Below are 24431 nucleotides of genomic sequence, written 5' to 3' on the forward strand. Positions count from 1 at the left end.
AGCGGGTTTAATTTAGCAGAAGGAAACAAAGCGGAGCATGTGTTTGTCATACACCCTTGATTCCAGATTTAGCAGTGGAACGGGTCTTGAAGTGCACGCTACCTAATGACCCTGAAGTTTTTATTGAAACCCAGTGTAGGATGAATGCAGTTCCGGAGAAAAGTGCACTGCGGACTCAAAATACAATGATGTGTGATTACAAAGCAGACTTTTCTACTGTGAATCCATGTTATTTTGACTTTATTTTAATTAATGCCTACACTGACATACATCAGTATTATTGTATGCGCAAAAGCACTAGAACTATACACTTTAAAACATTCTATCATTGTGTGTCTGTTCTGTCCATAAAGGACAAAGTCTGTCTATTCCTGTATGTGACTAGCAAATGACCTTTGCTCACTGCATTTGTTCATCTCAGTCGCTAATGCAAAAAAATGCAACAGCGATTTAGCATACAGTGTAAGAGGATGTTTTATCAAAAGACTGTTCATTTTCTGTTAGATTTTAAAGGGGTCATATCATAAGGAATCAAATTGCACCTTAATCTTTTGAGAAAAAACCTGATGTACTAGAAAAATATGAGAAATACATAGAGTCCCTAAAAATATCCATGACATTTCATACTTAACATTCGATATTTGTGGCACATTTTAGCACACTGCGATGCAAAACATGCATCACGTAGGAACTAAACATCTATATTAGATACAGCAATAGCAAATGCAGTGAGTAAAGCCAAAGAAAAGTTTCTTAAAGGCATAAAATATATACAGTTTTTTTCATCAATAGTTGTTTCAACGGCATTTCAATTGTGACTGTTCTGGCACAAAAAAACAATATTATACAATATAAGGCAACACCTATAACAACATAACCTATAACACCTCCATTAAATGTTTTACATTCTTATGATATGAACCCCTTAAAACTATGGATCAGACAACACACACTACAATATACAATCAAGAATATCTAAATTACAATCAATATCACATGATAAAATTCAAAACGATTGTGAAGTTTTTTAAAAACAAATCTCTATTTTACACAGACATAGCATATTTGTTTGATCTATATAACATGACTGATGTGTGCAAAATGCAGATTCATTGCTTTTAGAGTAACAAAGCAAAACTTCACCGCTCCACTCGTCAGAATAAGTGGGGCTTCAAGACTGTGGCACTTCCTCTCCTTTCAGCTTGAGTTCTTGGTTGTACCTAAACACACAAACACAAAGTGCGTCACTCCTTTTAAATGTATAATTGTTTAGCCAAAGCACTGCAGGTGCTGAAGGAACATTACAGGTTGCTGTTAAATATATAAGCCATTGTAAACTCAACAAAACAAAATGCTCCTCTCTGCTGCCTCTCTCTCTTTAACTGCTGAACTCTCCATTACCTTCAATTCACCTTTCACTGGACTTGCTAGATGTGGATATACTGTACAAGAGCCACTTAGCCTTTCCCATGAAACTCATGTAAAACAATTACAGGGCACCTTCACAATCTACACCAACTGCATTTATGCTCATATATACATATATTTCTTACTCATTTGTGGAAACCCTAACCAATATTTCAACTGTTTATGTACGTACATAAAATTGTTTTCAAATACCAATTGATGTCATATGCCATGGTTTACCATAAGTAACTATGCCAGGCATAACCAACACTGGCCCTCAATTCCATTGTCCTGCAGAGTTTAGTTCCCATCCCTGGAAAAACTGTAAAAACTGAAAAATCAAAGTCTTCAGCATTTAGATTGAATTTAGAAAATTACACACAGATGTGTTTGACTAGGGATGGAGCTAAATTCTGAAGGACAGTGGACCTTAAGGGCCAGAGTTGCCCATCCCTGAATTATGGTTGGGTTTTGACACAAATTTCACAAGTCGTTTTGATTCTGATTCATCAAGTTTGTGATGTGATTTGATTCGATTTCGATTCAATTCAATACTGATTATTTTGGATATATATTGGGTACAATACATAATTTTTTTTCAAGGAAAAAAAAATCAATTTGATTCGATTCGATTCACAAGCTTGTGATTCAATTCAATTTCTGATTCAATTCAATATTGATTATTTTTAATACATACATATTGGGTACAGCAAATTTTCAAGTAAAAAAAAATCTCTTAACTAATGCTGTAATGTAACCAACTGACTGTAATGAGTCAGTTTATACTACATTACTACAATATTGAAGGTTAAAATTTACTGATTTGTATACAAACACTTAAATTACACTCAAGTTTTTTTATGATAAAAAGTTACAATTATGTAATTATATTTCTACTCAAATATGTTTTCTGAAATGTAAACATTTATATGGTGGCTGTCATAAAAACTTGATGGATTTATTCAAAACCAATTTAATGACTGAAGAACATCAAAAATGATCATGAAGTGATCGTTTCGTAAAATTAAGAATCAATTAAAATTCAGAAATCTATATTTTTACCCACTTCTACGCTGGACTATGTGCATTGCAGAATTGAAAAATTGAAGCAATTGTGAGCAATTCACACACTTAAAAAGCAATAAAATAAAAAAAAATTTTAAACTAACAAATAAACTATTTTAAATATTTAGTTTAAATTTAAATACATTTTTAAAATATTTTAAATAAAAAATATTTAATGCAACTGCAAAAGTATAATTCATAACATGGAATCAACCAATAAACTGAACTGAAACACCCTTTTGATACACAATATCTGGCAACAATAAATATAAAATGTTAGTAGTAAATACGCTATAGCCCTTAGGCAAGTGTGATAAAAGGGTTTTCGTAGTCTCTGAAAACAATATGTAACAAGAAGTCATTTGAGGTTTAACTGTCAGTGTTGGTGAATAATTAATTCAAACTACTTCATAAAAGTATTTTAAAAAATCTAAATAAAGATATGTAGTAGCTCAACTACTATTTTTTAGTAGCCTGATAGTAAAAATGCCGTAGCTTTTGATGTTGCTGCCCCAAATGAGATAATTTGTGATTTTGTCTGCCAGTTACATCTGATTCCAAAATAAATAAATAAAATTGTTTATTTTATTTATTTTGTTTTAAGAATATACTGTCTGCTCGAACAGCTTTATCATAGTTTTTTGTTACCATCTTGTTGAACTCTAAACCATTGAACTCAAAGTCATTGAAACTTAATCCTACACCACTAAGCTCGTCACCTCTGCGTATTGACTGATGATACTAAACAAAGCTGACCTTAGAACAGAATTCGCAATGACTAACCTCCATATTCTCATGAGCTGGATGCTTCCACACATGCCCAGGAAGAAGTTCACAGCAAACAAGGCCCAGTTCTTAGGGATGATAACCAAGCAGTACCTTGACCAAATGAATCCTGGAAAGAAACCAGAGAAAGCCGCAGTGAACCAATGCTGTGTTGAAATATAACCTTGGTATACTGAGACTTACATAGGCAGAAATGTAGGGCAAGATCATGTGTGAATTGCTGAATCTAGCATCTAGAGATATTTTTGAACAGTTATGCTAAGTAAAAAGATTACCGTCTCAGAAAAAAAAGAGAGTATTATTTTCTTGACTGTCAAATGGAATCTTCTGCTCAGATATTAAGTTTCATGGACTTGTTTCAAATTCTATTTTCAGCCACACTAATCTCAGGTTACTATGAGGCTTTAGATGCGATATTCTCATCTACAGGACACTGACAACAGTTAGTGGAGTTGATAGATCTTGACCAAACTCCATCAAGCATCTCTCCATCGCTCCATCTTGAACAAGTACCTGTGGCTGTAATGACGCAGGACTGAGAGACACTGAGCTTTTCTGGGGGCCTGGTCATATCAGAGAATCCAGCCACAACTAAACCCTGCAGGAGGACAGAAAGAGCAAGGGTGAGCTTGTGCAAAGGCCTTGATCAGCAGGTAAATCCATGATATGATTGCACTCACTGCAGCATTACAACATTTTAAATTGCAAAATATGAACTAACAATTTGCATAATGCAACAGTGGTTTTGCTTTAAGGGATAGTTCATCCAAAAATCAATCAATCATAATGTCTTTTCAAACCTGTATGAGTTTCTGTCTTCCACAGAACACAAAAGGAGAAAAGCTTAGCAGAATGTTTGAGTTGCACTTTTCCATATAATGAAATTGCATGGAGACCAAAGTCTGCCAAGCTCAAAAGAGGATAAAAAAGCATCATAAAAGTAGTATATTAAATTTTTATACCACATTCCAAATCTTCTGAAGCAATTTGATTATTCTGTGTCAAAACTAGACTGAAATTTAAGTAGCTAAAGTACAAAAGATTTGTTTTCACAATGCATCATCAATCGGCCATATTGGCGGCACTAAATGTAAACAATGCCACTGAACTGAATGAAACTCGCATATTTTGCTGACAATTGCTGCTGAAAATAGTCAACTATTGTTTGTTTGTACTAATCGGTTGGACCGGGAAAAACATTTGGACTACTATAGACTGCCAAAAGTTAAAACAAATCAAGGAGAACAGTGCAAAAAAACTGTCTGAGGAACAAAAGGCGTTCATGGTTATCCAAACTGAACCAGGATTTCCAGAGCAAAAATCTTTAAAACATTAGTGTTTGTTCTGATCATTTCTGGTAAGGTAGGTAAAATATTAGGCTAATATCTTAATTAATACTGCTCGTACACATCTTTACCACCTATTAACTTTAGTTTGTCAAAATATTATGCCCTTTCCTGCTTACTAAGTCCTTCTTTATATGATTTAGCAGCTTCCACATGTTTTTCTGTGGTTTAGACAGCATAAATTAGCAGAACAACATATTCAGTAGTAGATTAACCATGCAATCAGTGCTGTTGTTTACATCCAAATATCTCCAATATGGCCGTGCATCCAGGTAACTAACCAAACTGTGATGCAAGTGCAAACCCTCTATAAGAAAAGCAATGACATTCTGCAACTTTTATGTTCCGCAGAAGAAAGAGTGGGTTTTTTAATGCATGGGGGTGAGTAAATGATGAGCTATTCCTTACTGTAACTAGTAATTTTCATAGCATTCTCTATAATCAAGTAAAACAAACATCCGAGGTCAAAACGGCTCCCATGTCAAAACAGAAGACGGTAAAATGTGACAATATACAACAATCAAGACTCATCTCACCCATTTAAAAACAGGCGCCCAGAAAAACACCGTCTTAGGCCCTGAGGGGGAAAAAAAAGATTCTGTGAGAAATCATGGCAAGTGCTACTGTGTAGAACACATTTTTTTATTAATTTACATTATCTGAATACACTTTATAGTTCATGAAATAATCTTTAACTCAGAGCGGGAGGTGTTAAGAGTTAAGAGTCGGCAATGTCCAACATGTTTACACAGTAAATTAAAATTTAGCTTCAACAGCACATAACAGTGTCTCCACCAGATCTAGGCAGTGATGATGGAGGCCTTTTAACAAAATATTACAGATGCACATAAAACTAGCTCATCCAAACTGTCCAAAACACTTAAAATGTACAAATTTCAATGCATATATTGAAAGATATTAAACCAGCTGCATATGCAAACAAATTACTAACAGCGTTTTGGTCCTATGGCAATTTTAGTGGATGCATGAAGATAATATCAGTAATTATTATATTTATTTAACAGTATCTGTGAAAATTTTACATTAAAGGTGTGTTTGTGCTTTTTCTTTAAAATAACTGCACTTAATCGTGCCTTAGTGTCCAAATTATTTTTGGGGCCACAGTATGGCTGAGAAAAATAACATGGATCACATTGTGGAGATAGTCTAGAAAAGAGAATTCGAATGCATCATATATATATAGGCCTAATCATATAAACGCTTCAGCACAACAATAACATATTGCAATATTTGACATTGACCGACTGCAAGTGTAACGTATTTCCTCAGACAGGAGCAGAGTAATTTCTTTACCAGCAGGATGATTGTAGAGAGGTCTTAATTTAGGCGGCAGCATTAACTCGATCCTATCCAACGTGCGATGATATGTCGCTCTGAAACCACCGGAATAAAAACGACATGATTGCAGTCGTGAGTAAAATCTGCTGCTGCTCATGTTCATTTACTGCCGTGACAACAACACGCGCTCGATGGGAAGTTATTCGGCGCGCACCTTATCTCCTCCCTCCGAGACGACCTATCACAGTGTCATCACTACCAAAGACACGTCTTCGTTGATAGCAAGCTTTTAGAAACACAAACAAGGAGATGCACTTGAGATTGAAGGGCGAATGAATGAATGCATGAATGAATGACCAATCTCTCAGCCTACATTTGTTCTAAAATGGGCTCGTTGGACCTCTACGGGGAAAATGTGGTCATATGATCTATTAATAGGTAACAGCCTGGTGAAATATGAAAGCAAGTATGCTCATCACCATGAAGTACTAATAGTTTCCGTCCAGCAGATGTCACTATCGGACCACTATCGACGTCTGCAGAAAATCCCGGTTTACCCGGCCAAACCAGCTTTTTTTTTTTTTTTTTGCTCAAGTCTGTAAACAATCCATTAATAAATGGCATACAATCTATTTTATACATATATATATATATATATATATATATATATATATATATATATATATATATATAATTAGCTATATTTCCAGTATTGTTAGTTGAACATATTACTTGATTGCTAATACAATTTCAATAAAATAAAATAAATAATAAAATAAAATAAAATGGCCACGTCCTCTTTTTCCTGGACATATCCTTGACGTGAATTCCAAATTATCTAAAGTGTCCGGGTTTTGGCTTTGTTTTTCTATTGTTTTCATAGGTGCTGAAAGGCATTGATTGAGAAGTAGTTTGACCAATAGCGTGCAAGCATTGTACATAATCGACCAATCGTGGTGTACGAAAGGGTGGGATCTACAGAGAACTGTCAAAGCAATGCAAGTACGCGTATTTATGACATTTATGTACACTGGCCTCCAAAACTTTGGAAACGCCCTAGAAAAGTGGGGTTTTGACAATATTGGCGTGAATCCTTTTTAATTTGTGATAATTTTGCACTGATAAAGGACAACACAAACTACGAAAACAAATTTTATTACATAAACGGTTTATACAATTTTCAATTCATCAAAATATCCACCATCAGCAGCTATTACAGCTCTGCATAATCTGGGCCTGAATCCATTGTATTCTAAACTTAATTGGCAATCAATTGTTGAAGCTATTAAGGTGTGATGACCCAAAAATCTTTTAAAAACCTGAGCCAAGTTTAAACCAGTAACCAGGCATCACAGCTGGCAAAGGGGCATGTCTGACTTTGACATGTATATATTGCCATTATTATGTAATCAAAATGAAAATTATTATTGCTGGTCTTCAATGATAATGTCAAGTTACTTTAATGTATTTGTGCCAAAAAAGGATTTATGCTGATATCGTCCAAAACCACACTTTGCCAGGGGTGTTTCCAAACTTTTGGAGGGCAGTGTACTTGACACTCATTTTAGCATCAGTTGCACTCGCTGTGTGTTCATGCCCTTACGAAAATTAATCATGGTTTTATTATAGTAAAAGTGTAGCCATGGTGTTTTTGGTGCACTGATTACCATATGCATTTTATTTTTTTTTGTAGTAAAACCATGGTTAATTTCCATAAGGGCGTGTCTGCTATATTCACTTTTTTTTTTTTTTTAAAGTGAAACTCATTTACTATACAGTTACTAACGAAAACTATAATTTAACTGCAATTACACTACCCCAAATATGGCATGGGTGTGGGTCAGATCTCCAGCTTAGTGAATACAGGGTTTGCACTTACACGATTTGATCAGTTACCTGGATGTGTGGCCATACTGGTGATACTCGGATGTAAACAACAGCATAGATTGCACGGTTAATGTACTACTGAATACGTTGTTCTGCTAATTTATGCTGTCTAAAAGACAGAAAAACACGTGGAAGCTGCTAAATCATATAAAGAAGGACTTAGTAAGCAGGAAAGGGCATAATATTTTGACAAACTAAAGTTAATAGGTGGTAAAGGTGTGTACGAGCAGTATTAATTAAGATATTAGCCTAATATTTTACCTACCTTACCAGAAATAATCAGAACAAACACTAATGTTTTAAAGATTTTTGCTCTGGAAATCCTGGTTCAGTTTGGCAAACCACAAACGTCTTTTGTTCCTCAGACAGTTTTTCGCACTCTTCTCCATGATTTGTTATAACTTTTGGCAGTCTATAGTACTCCAGATGTCTTTCCTGGTCCGACTGATTAGTACAGCCCAAATCATGCCAATGACTGAGCATTTTCAGCAGCTATAATCAGCTAAATATGCGAGTTTCATTCAGTTCAGTGGCATTATTTACGTTAAGTGCCGTCAATATGGTCACTTGATGACGTGTGGTGAAAACACTCTAGGAACAGAACCCTGTCCTTATAATTTTGTCCTGTGCTCACTGAATTTGTTTGACAGGTCAGAATATGGATACATGAAACAATAAGATGATATTTTGGATATTCTCTGGGGCCAGTTGCATGAACCTAGCCTCTATGTTAAGACAGTGTAAGAACTAGTTTGACCAACTAGTAATTAAGCAAGGGGTAATAAGTCTTTTTTGGATTCAAATATACATTTTTATGTCCAAATTTAAAAAAGGATAACCAGCCTTAAAAAAATAAAATAAATTGCTAACTTGTAAGACTAGTCTGTGCAACCAGCCACAGGTATGAAAAACAAAGTTTCTCTAGTAGCTTATCACACTAAAAACAACTAGACCAATAACCTGTAAAAATGAATAATCCACACATTTATGGATTGCACGTGGCATGTGGTTGGTGGTTGTTTGTGTGTAATTCTTTGGTATTTTCATTCCTTGGTAGTTTCATTCCTTGAGAGAAGTTCTCTTTCGATACCAGTCAATAAACAGTGACAGTACCTTTACAGTAATTTTTGACACTTATGTAATTCCTGTGTGGGGAAAACAAAGCCACAGTTGGGTGGTACCCATTCCTGAATCTTGATTGTCACATCTTAACCTTAACCCTCAAAGTGAATAACAAATTAAGAAAGGGGAATTTCAAACTGGTATCTGAGAAGTTTTAAAATTTAACTGATGAACAATTAGAATTTTCCAAAATTCAAAAAACAACAGAACATATAATTAAAGAATATGGTGAGTTTGATCTGCCTCCAGCACAATCAAATTTATACTATCAAATTATATCATATCTGATGTCATGAGAGATCAAAAACAAAGAATTTTACAACAAACAATCTGCACACATTATAAAAAACATCTCTCAGTGATATTTAATAAGAATATTTAATAATAAAAAAAAAAGTTATATTTAGAAACACCATCAGTTTAACCAATTAGAAATGAGTTAAATAGGTTAAATCTCTATCATACACAACAACCACTCTTCTGCAGATGAGAGTAGAGGTTGTAGTTTCACATCTGCTTTGAAATTAAAATAAAAAAAAATTTGGACACAATATTTTTAGTACTGTTAGCGCAAAAAATAAATAAATAAAATAATGCACAAAATCCAAAATAAATCAGAAAGTAAAATAAATTTGTTTTCTATCAGTGTAAGAAAAAAAATGCTGGGTTAAAAACAACCTTACAATCTTAGCGATTGGGTCGTTTTGACCGGGCGGTCAAAAATTAAAAATTACTATATGGCTGTCTTAAAATGAACCCAAAATTAAAAATCAGACACATAATTACTAGAAGCATCAGCAATAATTAAAAAGTGAGCATTAATTAACTTAAAAAAATGTTTATTATTTATTCAATTAATTAATAAATGTCTTTTTAACATATTAATAAATGTTAATTTCCAATTCAGGTTCATTTTAAGCAAAAAATATAGTAATTTTTAAGCATTAGTTGAGTTGAATAAAACTACCCAGAAGGTTGGGTTAAAAAATTGCTGGATCAAAACTAATCTCTGGGATTTTTTTTTTTGTAAAGCCTGGTACAACAACACTCTTTGTATTTGACATTCCACAGTTTATGGATAAATGGAATGTTTCTAAACCATTTTAATGAAGCAAACAAACACTAAAAAATTTGATGTCAAAGATTGACACATACACACATAGGCTGTGTGTTACAGGTGTTTAACGTTTAAACATTCTCAGGTTTTCCCTGGGAATGTTTGTACACTTTAGAATGTTGGCAATTAATATCAGTTTCATTACGCTTCAATCAACAAGCATTATAAGCATCAAAACTTTGAACAGGAAAAAGCTATATCCAAATTATTATGTTTTTCAGCTCGTGCTGATTCATTCATAAACAGACTTTTATTTTGACTTCCGATTTGCTTATTATGTGCTGGGGAAACGCAAGGAAGTACAGTATGAATGCGTTTACAGTATGTAACTTAATTCGTCTCTTGTGTTCTTGCGAAAAGTATCACAGCTGCGTTTGTTTTGTCTACATGACGCTGTTTGTCTTCATAAGAAAACACAGTGACAGTACGACGTGGCTCTTCCTGTTTGTATTTCCCAGGAACAGTCACCGCCCTTCCACCGGATTCACTGTGAAACCCCAAAAGGCAAGGCAAGTCGTTGATGAGTTTGAAGATTGTATTTACATCGTAAATAAGATTACTCAGTAGCTCTAACGCAATAGTAAAAATGTACATTGTAATATGGAGATATGGATTTAGAGATTACGTGACATATCATGCATAAATAAAAGCGGAAGTGTTATAACAACAAGTCACATGTAAGTGTATTTTTCTGTGGAAAGTCCGGAATATCCCTGGTAGTAATTACTGGCATGAAAGCATTTACGAGATAGATAAACAGATGTCATATAGATAGACGCTTACTTAAACTGTAACTAGCAAAAGAGAACACAGAGTGCAAATATAGGCTAGCTATGAATGCATTAGCGTGTAGTGCCTTTTGGTGCAATCAACGTCGATTGCACCTGAGCTTCTTTCAACACATCCACTGGCTTAATTTATTTGGAAGGAAACAAACAACATTTAAGACAGTTTACACACACACACACACACACTATATATATATATATATATTACTGTAATTGTGATCTTATCTAATTGGAATCTTATTATGCAAAAATATAGTTTTAAATGCATGTCTTGCATTTCTTCATTTTCATTATGTATATATATATATGTATGTATGTATTTATTTATTTAAGAAAACTGCAGGATTTGCACCTTCATAACTTGAATCAAACTTTTGTTTGCAATAACAAAGCTAATCAATCCAAACAAGCTCAGACTATCATGTGAGATACTGGTTTTCTTTGTAACACTAAGCATACTGTAAAATACTTTTTGTGGTCAATGTGGCTTTGCTGCAAGGAACCAAATCTTTGAATTCAAAAAGCCTTCTCAATTTGTAGATTTAAAAAAAAAAAATAATATCCCCTTCCATCCCTAGTGGAAAGTCCCTCAGATAAGCTATATATGCACCTATTCAAGATAGAAGCCAAACAAACATGCTTCGTCTTCTGATCCTCTTAAGTTTCCTCAGAGGAGGTCGGTAATTGACTCATATGGCTAAATCTGACACTGCTCTGGCTGGATGTTTCTAAACTGGATGAATATGGCAGGAAGTTTATAACAGCCTTTTTTTCCCACAGCTTATCTTTCAGATATCGTAGCAAGAGGAGATACAGCTGTTGAGCTCGGTCAGGATGCTTTATTCTCTTGTTCGCTGTCAGACGCGTCTGGTGTCAAACAAGTCACTTGGCAGCGGGTTCGCAACAAGGAAACGGTACAGACTTTGGCTACATTTAGCGACCTCTTCAAGCATCAAGTAGATGAGCAGTATGTCGGAAAAGTCACCTTCACCGCAGCGTCAGCTAATTCAACATCCATTAAGATCAGTAATGCAACATTTGAAGATGAGGCTTGCTACATTTGTTCCTTCAAAGTTTATCCATTTCAGCCTAAACGACAAACCTTGTGCCTCACTGTTAAAGGTAGGCTAAATAACCTGCAACCATAAAAGTCACAAATGTTTTCTCTCAGGTTTTGAGTCAAAAACACACAATTTAGTTAACAAAGGCTGTCACATGTGTTTCATTTTATGAATAAATGTCTCATTTTATACAATTTCCTTTTGCCATAACTAAAATTCATGTATGTTATATTTAAAAAAAAAAGATAAATTATGTAGTTTTTTCATTATTTTTTTGCAGTTTCAAAATGTCTGAAATATCATTAATGGCTTGTAATAAGTTATTTAATGGCAGGTTCAAATTTGTAACAACTTACCCCATGTAGTTGACAATATTTCACACTATTGGAGACACAAGGTTGATGTGAGTTAAATGAGCTGCATATTTTTTAGGGTAATAAGGGTGAAAATGTTCAACAGCTGTTTTTAGTCAAGACTTTAAATAAAGAAATATTATCTGGACTAAGTAAAAAAAAATCAAGCAATCCAATCCAAGATAATGCAGACATGCCCAGTCTGGTAGGAAGTGAATCATAAGATACTAAGAGATCTGTCAGTGGATAATAATGGCAAACAGTGAATTAAACAATGTGTTCTGCAACTGAAACTTTCAGTCAGTTCACAGTTCCAGGAAAATGAAAGGAGTACATGCAGCCAGTTAACCATTTTTTTTTTGTATGTGGCATTAAAGAGTGTGTGCAATTATGTAATAATGTCATAATTATGTCATAAGTCATTGTGTTGCTGGTATTTTAACAGGTATATCAGAAATGACCATGTTAGTGAATCCTGCACCCAGTACTGATCAAGATGTTGTAGTCTCGTGTTCAGCCACGGGTAAACCCACTCCAAATATCCAGTGGAAATCTGCAGAGGAAGATTTGAACAACTATAGGTCAAGTAATTTCTCGACTCTCAACAAAGACAGTTCAACCACCATTACAAGCAATCTCACACTTCCACTGTCAGAGTTTAATGGGAAGTTTGTGGAATGTGTGGCTCAGAGTGACATAATTGAAAAGAGCAGCCAAATCTCTGTGCCTGAAAAAGATTATAAAGGTAACTTGATTTGACTTTTGAAGCATATGTTTTTTAAAATGGTAGAGGTTTAGTAGATTTTAAAGTACATGGACTAAAAAATGATGTATGTGCATATTTTAAAATAAACTAATTCATATTTACATGCATTAAAACATTTTGTTTCACAGAAAATAAAGTCACATTAAGAAATTATATCATTCCGATGATGGTCCTGATTATCATCAGTATTTTCATTATTGCCATCTACCTTCACACCAAGTTTAATGGTAAGCAGAAAAATATTAAACTCTAACTATCAAACCATATTTGTGACCCTGGACCACAAAACCAGTCTTAAGTAGCACAGGTATATTTGTAGCAATATCCAAAAATACATTGTATGGGTTAATTCAATTTTTCTTTTATGCCAAAAATCATTAGGATATTAAATAAAGATCATGGTCCATTTAGATATTTTGTACATTTCCTACCATAAATACAAAACTTAATTTTGATTAGTAATATGCATTGCTAAGAACTTCATTTGGACTTTTTTTTCTTTTTGCACCCTCAGATTCCTGATTTCAATTAGTTATATCTCGACCAAATATTGTTATATCCTAACAAATCAATGGAAAGCTTATTTATTTAGCTTTCATTTTATGTATAAATCTCAGTTTCGAAAAATTGACCATTATGACTGGTTTTGTCACATTTATTGTCATGTAAAAAAACTGTTATTTTGTACATTTATTATTTATTTATTCTTTTTTTCAGATAAAGAAGATAAAAAATCAGCTTGCATTGCTTGAATTACTGTGCAACTGCTACTTTATTCAGAATTTACAAATCTTTGTGATGCACCTTTTGTCAACTCCTAAAAAAGTCACTTTATGTTTACATTTGTGAATAAGCTAATTTTTATATAATGGTATAAACAATACCTGTTCACCTGAGAAAGTCTGTATTTTTCTACAGTTTCCACACTCTCCACATCCTGACATTCAGTATTATTTATTGTTGTGAGATTTGTTTATAGGATTTTAAATATTTTTTACAGCTGGCTTTCTTAGAGAAATATGCCTATGCTACCAGTTCAAAATTAGTATATTGAATAGATTTGTTTGTTTTTAGTGCATTTATTGTTTTGTTTTTTTATATATGTGTATGTGTATATGTGTGTGGGGGTATCTATATATACATGTATAACCAAAACCTTTTGTGTGGTTTTCAACATTCATACATCGCACAGTCCAATCTATATGTGACCTTGGACCACAAAATGGGTATATTTGTAGCAATAGCCAACAATACATTGTATGGGTCAACATTATCAATTTTTATGCCAAAAATAATTAGGATATTAAGTAAAGGTCATTTTCTATGAAGATATTTTGTCAATTTTATACCGTAAATATATCAAACCTTAATGTTTGATTTGTAATATGCATTGCTAAGAACTTTGTGTGGACAACTTTAAAGGCGATTTTCTCAATATTTATATTTTTTTGCACCTTCAGATTCCAGATTTTCAAATAGTTGTATCTCAGCTAAATATTGTCATATCCTAACCATACATCAATGGAAAACTTTTTTTATTTATTTAGCTTTCAGATAATGTATAAATCTCAATTTAAAAAAATTGACCCCTTTTGACTGGTTTTGTGGTCCAGGGTCACATATTCTGTCATCTATACTATGTATAGTCCATAGGTGTCCATGTTTATTACTGAAACTCACAGAGCTGGACATGAAAATGTCCAAGGCACAAAATGTTATAACACTCCAAAGTCCAAAGCTCGGACACACTGTTCAGCAAAGGTACACATCACTGGTTCATAATGCTCAAAGTTCTCTAATAAAGTATGTTTGTTAAGACACTGAAGAACATTACTGAACCACCAGTCACTGATGACTGACGCACTATAAATGATAAAAGAATGCTCTTTTAAGAGTTATCTTATCAAGAAGAGGAAGAAGTTCCTTTGTATCCTTTGCATATTTACAAATCATTCTTGTTGATACTAAAAGAATGATATTCAAATGAATGTACAGACCTTCTGAGTAATACCAGAAATGTGTCACTTGACAATGACACATGTACAGTGACATGCTGGGACATATCCTGCGATACTCATTCCAGCGAGTCACACAGTATTGATATAATCCTGCAAGGAAAGTACCTAAAGTAACCAATATGAAATTTAAAAAAAAGCTACCAAAAATGTAGTGTTTATTTCTTCTTAATCCACAGATAACTTTGTGTTACAAACATAATACAGTTGTTATTCACACAAGATCTTGACTTATTCACGTTCAGAACTGGCACATTAAAGAAATTGTTCACCCAAATATATAAAAAATAGCTGAAAATGTAGGCCATCCAAGATGTAAATAAGTTTGTTTGGTTTTGTTTTGATCATAACAGATTTGGATGAATTTAGCTTTACGTCACTTGCTCACTAATGGATCCTTTGCAGTGAATGGGTGCCGTCAGAATGAGAGTCCATACGGCTGGTAAAAAACAACACAATAATCCAAAAGCTATTCACATGACTAAAATCAATTAACAACATGTCAATTAACATCTTGGCCAAAGCAAAGTTAAAAACACCTCAAAGGGGTCATTGGATGCAAACTTCACTTTTACATGTTGTTTTAATGTGTGTTGGCAGGGTATGTACACATCTATCCAATAATGATGAGAATCCATGCAGTGGTTTTTAACTAATCTGTAAAACTAAAATCCCCTTTTTTAAATTGAGCCATTCTTAGATGCCTGTTGGTGTGTCGTCACACCGACAGAGGCCGCTCCCATGATAGTTGATTGACATGAGCGTCTTACCTCAGATCAGCTGTAACAGTCCAACCTCCATTGTTTCAATGCCGGAGCAGGGATGAAAGTTAGACAAGAATATCTCCGATTGAGCGACTGAGGTGTTGTGGTGCTGGATGTAATAATGAACATAGTGGTCGACATCTGAGCTGCTGAAGATGCAGTGGATTATGTTTGTTTGTGAAGGGAAGTATACAAATATACAGTTTTTTTTTTCTTTTTTTTATGAATCTCTGTGATCACCTCTCCTAATAACGTGCTAGTTAGCAAATTTAACGGCTAAACGCGCTAAATGCAGCTAAAGTAAACAATCTCTCAGAGCAGCTCATCACTCCACAGTAGTGATGGGTCGTTCTTGAACCATTCGTTCATTCTGAACAAACCTTTAATGTGACCCGGGAAGAACGAGTCGTCTCGGGGAGTGATTTGTTCAGTCGTGCATGTGTGGCATCCTATTAAGTTCTGTACTGGAATTAGTTCACCTGTTTTGAGTCTTCAGTTTTTGGAGTCGTTCGTTCACCTTATGGGGCTGTCACGTGATGAACGAACGACTCAAACCCGAAGACTCAAGAGATGAACTAATCAATTCTCCTTCCGGCTCAGACTGCACAGGTTAAGCTTATGGGGCTGTCACGTGATGAACGAACGACTCAAACCTGAAAACTTGTCAGATAAGAGGTGAGGTGAGCTAATCATAGACTAAACCCAGCAGGCACTGGACGTCTATATAACGTCAGGTTGACATTGGACATGATGTCGGACGGACGCTGCATTTTGGTTGAGAATGAAAATCGTGTTGCCGTCAGTATTTGACGTCAATTTGACGCTGACCTAATGTTGGATTTTGGTTACACAACCTAAAAACAACAAAATATCAACGTCAGCTGACATTGGTATTGGACATCAATTTAACGTTGACATTAAACGTTGAATTTACATTGAATTTTGGTCAGCCGATATCGCAACCGAAATTTAACCAAATATCAGCGTCTTATGACGTTGTGTGCCTGCTGGGAAGACCCAGGTAAAAAATGAATTAATCTTTTCTGTTTCTTATAGCATTACAGTTTTGTCTTGTTTGTAATGTGATCAACGTTTGTGTAAGCACTGGATGTGTTAGGGAGGTAACGTAACATTTTAATTATATTTTGCTAAAATGAACGGATTGACTCGAAAAAAGATTCGTTCATTTTGCTGAACGAGACTCAAAGGTCCGAGTCGGTAAAATGATCCGAACTTCCCATCACTAATAAACAGGCTCGTCACTCCACAGAGAGAAGAAAGGGGCGGGGTGAGCAGAGCTCATTTGAATTTAAAGGAACAATCCGTCAGAACAGGGGCATCGCTAGGGCTAATCATTCGGGGCTTGAGCCCCGAAAGTTTTTACTCCAGCCCCGAATGTCAAAGTTTGAATGAATTAATCAAAAGTTGGTCATTAAACTTAAATCAAGTCGCGATATGGACTAGTATCTGCAAATATTATGCCGAAAAAGACTATTTAAATATGAATCCTGCATGTTCTGCGTGTCTTTTTTTCTACACATGTAATACTGACACGCGCAGTGATTTCAGCGTCTGCCGTTTCACTAAATGAGGGCATAAAAGTCACTTCATAAGCATTTCACTGATTTGAGTAAAACAAGCGTCAAATATATACACAGAAATTTAATGGTATTCACGGCAAGTCGGCAACCCGTCAAAATAAAAGTTCGGATTAACTTCATTAATCATTCAGTATAATGTGTGTGCCTAGTACTACTACTACTACTATTAATTAATAAAAATGTATACATTTTTTTTCACACAATATTTCTTCCATGTTTTACATTTTCCAATCCCCTTTATTTGATAAAAATAAAATATAATTTTCATTAAAAGATCAATTAAATCAATATTTTATACCTTCATCTGATAACCAGAAAAATACACAACACAGAATTCCATAAGGCTACTGTAAAAATAAATAAAAGCTGTTTTTATGCATTCAAATAAAGAGACATGCTAAAACATATTTGGTAACAATAAAATGTAAAGTGAGAAAAAAAAAAACATTTCATAGGGTCCCAAACATGTAATTTTTTTTAAACTTTTGATAAATTGACAGTAAATTTTATAAGATTCATGGTTTTAATTAATTACACGTGATTAATAAAATTAAATTTAACCATTAAAAAGAAGACCAGAAAAATAAAAACAGAAAATAGAATTTGAAAAAATTAAAAAAATAAAATAAAATAGGGCCCCATTTTTGTATGCAACTATATATTTGTTACAGTTATAAATACGTTTTCAAATGTATTATTTTATTTGTCTAACATATTTTTGTAATGTTATAATTTTGTTATAATACTTTGATATGTGTGCTATTTGCAGTGATTACTATTTACTATTGTTAATAGTGTGACAAGGTCTTTAACCCCGGTTTAATGCTCCCGGACCCACCGTAAAATATCCGGGTTCAACCACTTGTGTCTAACAAAATCTTATGCGAGCATGATATGAGCTCCCACCCGCTACCACTAGCCCCTGATGTTTTGGCACCAGCCCCGGATGTTTTAAAATCCTAGAAACGCCCCTGCGTCAGAATAGGATGATTTTTTGCAGAGCTCATTTTGACAAGATAAAAACGGTGTTGTTTTACACAACCATTGAGAATTTTTAACCAAAGTATATTATAGACTTTTCATTAAGACCATAAAGAATCAACTTTTGGGAAACGGGCATCCGATGACCCCTTTAATGATAGACCTGTTTTTTTTACAAACACGCAGCTTTTGCATTTCAAGACATTAACTGATGGACTGTAGTTATGTGGATTACTTGTAGATTACTGTGATGTGTTTTTTGGTTTTTTTTTTCAGTTGTTTGAAATTTCTGACACCACCCATTTACTGCAGAGGATCCACAGGTGAGAAAGTGATGTAATGCTTAATTTTTTCAAAGTTTTGGATGACCTAAGGGTGACTAAACCTCAGCAAAGTTTTAGTTTCATTTTGTCACTGACAACGCATAGGAACTCATTTGTTTACTTTACGGGAAGCGCTTTTGTCCTCGTTTCACATCGCATTGGTCCACTAGATGCAAATTTATTAAAAATTGATTTATTAGCGGTATTATGTGGTATGTTAGGTACATATAAATGCTAATCAACTTAATGAATATACTTGTTCAAATATATATACTTGTTTAAATTCATTAGCCAGCAAACAAGTTCGATTCATTATTAACACTTACATATTTAAAATGGACAGATTACTAGTAGCCTATTTCAGCGACGTAGTTGCATCATTTTCTGTAAACACAATATTATGAAAACCTCAGACTCCCCGCAATCACATCTTATAGTAATATGGAATGCTGAATCTGAATATCGTGAAACATGACTACTCACGATATTTACCAAAATATATAAAATGAGACAGCAAAAATAAAAACCATTTCTGCATTTACTTTAGTTTCTGGGAAAAAAAAACTACTGTTCCTGTTTAAAACTGATGATCCATTCCCAAAAGTGTTGAGTCATTTAACGTGCCATAATATAATATAAAATCATTTTTTATTAAAAATAGGAAACTCCAGTAATTACCTCAGATGGTAAAGTTGGCAAATGATTCATTTAAATTAACAAATGCAGGAACCTAACATTCACGTACATTTGTCAGTCTCTCAGGAATTTCTGAACATTTTATACCATTTCTTAAAGTCATGCTTTGAATTTTTAATGACTCTTTTTTCTGCCTACTTCCGAACAAAAAAAAAATGTCAATAAAACCCCAATAGTAGCACGTGCTTGGTTTTCGGGAAACCCTGAAATGTCCACTCTACACTGTGCGCAGGGAATTTCCTAGTTTCACTTTCTGCTTTAGCCTACTGTATATAATCATCTGAGTCTGATTACAAACAGAGACCATTGCCTACCAACTACTGGACATCATGTTGTGTGTACTGATCTTAGTTTTAAGCCTCATAAACAGAGGTTGGTCATTACCTACTTTTTACTCAATATACTGCATTTCGTTTCGAGACAAAACTGGATGGATATAGCAGCAGGTTTATAACAACATTTTTTTTTTTTCTACAGCTTATCTTTCAGATATTGTTGCAAGAGGAAACACATCTGTTGAGTTCGGTCAGGATGCTTTATTCTCTTGTTCGATGTCAGACGCGTCTGGTGTCAAACAAGTCACTTGGCAGCGGGTACGCAACAAGGAAACGGTACAGACTCTGGCTACATACAGCGACCTCTTCAAGCATCAAGTGGATGAGCAGTATGTCGGAAAAGTAACTTTCATCGCAGCGTCAGCTAATTCAACGTCCATTGAGATCAAAAACGCGACGTTTGAAGACGAGGCTTGCTACATTTGTTCCTTCAAAGTGTATCCATTTCAACCTAAACGACAGACCTTGTGCCTCACTGTCAAAGGTAGGCTAAATACCTGCAACCATTTAAGTCACATTAGCTATGTTTTAAATGTGTTATAACTTTGTACAGTTTCCTTTTGCCAAAACAGTGGTTTGATAGTTATATATGTTATAGCTGATTTATGAACTGATTTATGAGTTATTTAGTGTTTCATAGTTGTTTTGCAGTTTTGATACATATACAGTTGACGTCAAAAGTTTACATACACTTTGCAGAATCTGCAACATGTTAATTATTTTACCAAATAGGAGGAATCATACAAAATGTATGTTATTTTTTATTTAGTACTGACCTGAATAAGATATTTCAGATAAAAGACGTTTACATGTGGTCCACAAGAAAAAATAATGACTGAATTTATAAAAACTTTTTATAATGAATTTGAAGATAAAGGTAAATTTAACATGCATTGTCTTCTGGGAAACATGTAAGTATCTTCTGAAGGGCAGTACTAAATGAAAAAAAAAAAAGATATTTAGGCAAAATAGGAAAAATGTACACATCTTCATTCTGTTCAAAAGTTTTCACCCCCTGGCTCTTAATGCATCATGTTTCCTTCTGGGGCATCAGTGAGCGTTTTTGAACCCTCTGTAATAGTTGCATATGAGTCCCTCAGTTGTCCTCGGTGTGAAAAGATGGATCTCAAACTCATACAGTCATTGTTGGAAAGGGTTCAAATACATAAAAATGCTGAAAAGCCAAAGAATTAGTGGGACCTGAAGAACAGCAGGCAGTTTAACTGTTAGCTATTATTTTCTCTTGTGGACTATAAGTAAACATATTTTATGTGATCTCTCCTATTTTGGGAAAATAATTAACATTTTGCAGATTCAGATTGCAAGGTGTATGTAAACTTTTAATACCTCAACTATAATAGGCTATTTAATGACAGGTTCCTACTGTGACAAATTTGTCAGTGTTGTGAATCAGAAAATACTCAGAGATCGGTCTGTGAATAATAATGCAGGACCAAACAATCTGTTCAAGATGAAACTGAAACTTTCATTTAGTTTCTAGTTCAGAAAAGTGAAAGGAGTACATGCACCCAGTTATCCATTGTTTTTGTGTGTAGTATTAAAAAAATCATACATAACTCATTATGTTGCTGGCATTTTTGCAGGTTTAACAGAAATAACAACATCAGTGAATCCTGCACCCAATACTGATCAAGATGTTGTAGTCTCATGTTCAGCCACCGGTAAACCAGCTCCAACTATCCAGTGGAAGTCTGCAGGGAAAGATTTAAACAACTTTAGTCCAAGTAATTTCTCAACTCTCAACAAAGACAGTTCAACCACCATTACAAGCAATCTCACAGTTCCACTGTCAGAGTTTAATGGGAAGTTTGTGGAATGTGTGGCTCAGAGTGACAGCGTGGAGAAGAGCGAGCAAATCTATGTGCCTGTAAAAGATTATAATGGTAAGAGTTTCAGCATGGATAACAGCAAAACCTATTAAGACACACAGATGACATTTCCTGATACTAAATGATTTTTTTTTTTCTTACAGTGAACAACGATACAACAAGAAGTTACATCATTACACTTTCAGTCCTCATTTGCATGGCTGTTGTGGTTCTTATCATTACTATCATCTGTCTTTACACCAGACTAAAGAGTAAGCAGCAAAATCCCTCTATCCAACTAGTTGAAACAGGCTAATGCAACCCAACATACTGTAATCTTTTAAGAATCTCAATATCTAACTAATTTAATGCATTATGTAATTTTACTTTTTTTTCCCCTTAAGGAACCACTTTTGGGAAAAAATCTACTTATGAGGAACACCTTAATGCCCCAAGCGAGGAATGTTAACTCTGCTGCTACCTTATAGTATTTAAGTATATAAGTTTTGGGTTCTAGCCTGTGTCTTCCTTAAAGGAATCATGAATGTATTGTCTAGTATTTATTTAATTTATTTACTTATGTTTACATTACAGTATTGTATTCCATTGCATTAATACAGTTTAGTACATAATATTATTACCACTATATCCGAGTATTTTGAACATAGAATTATTATATCATAGACAGATGATATTCATACTGTTGCTTATTCATACTGTTGATTTTCAGGTTCATGCATTTGCACTTTGAGTTTATGAATTGAATGTACTGACATGCACTAAATCGTTTTTATTGTATTTTCTTCTGTCTGTGACAGTAATTTGTAAATTCATAAACACAAGCTCTGTTAGTCTTGTAGTTTTGTCACACTTCACATTACTCTGTTAGGAAATGACAGTGATTTGGGGAAGAAAAAAAACATTATTACTCAATACAAACAGATAAGCTAAAGGCTGGAAAACCTAGTTTTCAGCAGTGTGAAACAAAGTGAAAGTTACGCCATTAATGGACACAGAAGTTGTTTTGTGGTTTCCTGCACAAAACTGTACATGCTGCATAGAGCGACGTTGTCTATTTTTTTTTAGTTTTTGTACTATTGTTTGTTGTTGTGTATCTTGATGGCAAAAATTACTGACTAGTAAATTATAAAAGGATAAACATGTATTTTAGAAAAGATTTCTGTGCAATGTATACCTACCTGTGTATCCTGTAATATGTGATTGCATTAAAATAAATATGAACTGTTGGATTCAATGACTGGTTTACTTGATAACATTTATATACTCTGTATTTCTACCAAATGTGTAAACAAAGAAGAAAAAAAAGGGAAAAATGGGACAAGCACAGGAAAGTACTGTAAATTATGTCAACAAATGAATGTGACACACACACATGATGACAAAATTCATATGACTAGATTTTGATTCATTCTAAAAAAATATAAATACATAAAATTCTGACTTTACATAACCTTGCAGATTTTAAAAGGAAGAGAGGAAGCTATTCAAATAGTGGACAAAAAAAGGACACTTCATCTGGTTTAGCTGAAAATGATGCATTTAAAGCTGTAACAACATGTTAGCAGTAAAAGTTAAGATATGATTCTAGTGCAATGCATTTATGCTGCATTTAAAATAGCTTGCATTATCAAACCACCACTGAAAACTGAACATAAGTTCATTTTGAGATTTTGTTCAACAGCACTTTGCCACATCTGTTTTTTCAGTCGGCATGACATCTGTGATTGCCTGTCAAAATGATGCATCAGTGCTGCATCTGCAAACTTCAAAGGAAGTCGTCTTGATGTGGTATAGCAATGTACAAACTTCAGCCATATTCAAGTTAGCCATTTCCTCTGACTGACTGAGCACATAAACATGCAGATCTTTCACCCGACCGCTGCGTTTCTTATAATGGTTGTTCTCTGCAGCCAGAAAACTTCTCTATCAGTGGGTAAGTCTAAATCAGTTCTTAACTAAGAATTTTTGTGTATATTTAATATGTTACTGGCAGCAGACATAGTAGCATTCAGGTTAGCACTCATTTTGCTCTTTTTTTTTTTTTGCATATATAATTAAGTGGGACACATTTGTTTTTACCGCCTTCAAAGCTTTCTTTCATTTTGGTGTTGAGGTCATTTTTGATATTTTCAGTACTTTTTATGGGCTAATACAAAATATTTTTCATGTGCAGTGAATGTGAAATACTCGCGTGAACCGATAACAAAGACTGAAGGTCTTCCATTGATTCTCAAATGCACAGTGAAGTATGAGGACTGCAACATTGAAACCAATTGGTGGTATATAAACAACAGTCATAGTTTGCCCATTACAGATCCTAACAGTTATCTGATCACAGTAAATGAAACAGAAACAGATGACTACAGGCTAAGGAACATTTTCCTGACATTCAATTCCTTGAAACTTCAAGACACTGCCTCCTACCAGTGTGATGCCACATGTCTCAACACTGGGACTCAAGCAAAAGGCCATCTCGTGAAACTCAGCGTCACAGGTTTGAGCTGAAGAAACATTATTTTTATTCTTGGTTATTGTATGTTACAATGCTCTGGTATGTGACACTTGTTAATGTTACAAACCTTTTTTTCTACAGCTGATCCAAACAAAGGTCTGAAAGTCTCAACATGGAGCGGCCAGTTAAAGGCAGATGCAGCTGCTATGGCACTCAGTGCTTTATTATTGTTATTATGGTGTTATTAAATGACATTGTGTTTTCAGTATGGAGCAATACAGATGATATGCACTGTTATAAATCTGCTAGTGTAACTAACTTGACTTTTCTTGTATTCTAGACATAATCCAAAGTCTTGGGTTAAATTCTTACAATGTGACAGCATACGTATCTAAAACGTTGTCATAGGGTTGGTTA

The 24431-nt window shown here is 34.2% G+C and overlaps 2 protein-coding genes across 2 annotated transcripts; one reads left to right on the forward strand and one right to left on the reverse strand.

Annotated features, from left to right (window-relative positions):
• Positions 1-223: 223 nt before the first annotated feature.
• On the reverse strand, positions 224-6305 carry mpc2a (mitochondrial pyruvate carrier 2a). Its single transcript, XM_051118757.1, has 5 exons — positions 5919-6305; positions 5141-5181; positions 3772-3856; positions 3256-3367; positions 224-1220 (listed from the first exon to the last, which is right to left on the reverse strand). The coding sequence occupies exons 1-5, from the start codon at positions 6064-6066 to the stop codon at positions 1172-1174; spliced, it is 435 nt and encodes a 144-aa protein (XP_050974714.1). The 5' UTR covers positions 6067-6305; the 3' UTR covers positions 224-1171.
• A 5148-nt stretch (positions 6306-11453) lies between these two features.
• Positions 11454-22747, forward strand: LOC127170960 (neural cell adhesion molecule 1). The gene is made up of 8 exons (XM_051119337.1): positions 11454-11493; positions 11598-11939; positions 12677-12976; positions 13126-13224; positions 19855-20196; positions 21317-21616; positions 21706-21813; positions 21946-22747. Exons 1-8 carry the CDS (start codon positions 11454-11456, stop codon positions 22008-22010), a joined length of 1596 nt encoding a protein of 531 aa, XP_050975294.1. The 3' UTR covers positions 22011-22747.
• The last annotated feature ends 1684 nt before the right edge of the window (positions 22748-24431 follow it).

Source organism: Labeo rohita, chromosome 1 (genome assembly GCF_022985175.1).
Source record: "Labeo rohita strain BAU-BD-2019 chromosome 1, IGBB_LRoh.1.0, whole genome shotgun sequence".
NCBI lineage: Eukaryota > Metazoa > Chordata > Actinopteri > Cypriniformes > Cyprinidae > Labeo > Labeo rohita.

Bases quoted from the DNA above. Each gene is read 5' to 3' on its own strand.
- mpc2a (XM_051118757.1), bottom strand. From the start codon at position 6,066: ATGAACATGAGCAGCAGCAGATTTTACTCACGACTGCAATCATGTCGT. The intron at 3,857-5,140 runs GTGAGATGAGTC...GTCCTCCTGCAG, and splicing joins GGGCGCCTGTTTTTAAATGG to GGTTTAGTTGTGGCTGGATT. The intron at 3,368-3,771 runs GTACTTGTTCAA...GTTTCTTTCCAG, and splicing joins CTGCGTCATTACAGCCACAG to GATTCATTTGGTCAAGGTAC.
- LOC127170960 (XM_051119337.1), top strand. From the start codon at position 11,454: ATGCTTCGTCTTCTGATCCTCTTAAGTTTCCTCAGAGGAG. The intron at 13,225-19,854 runs GTAAGCAGAAAA...TTTTTTCTACAG, and splicing joins CCTTCACACCAAGTTTAATG to CTTATCTTTCAGATATTGTT. The intron at 21,814-21,945 runs GTAAGCAGCAAA...TTTCCCCTTAAG, and splicing joins TCTTTACACCAGACTAAAGA to GAACCACTTTTGGGAAAAAA.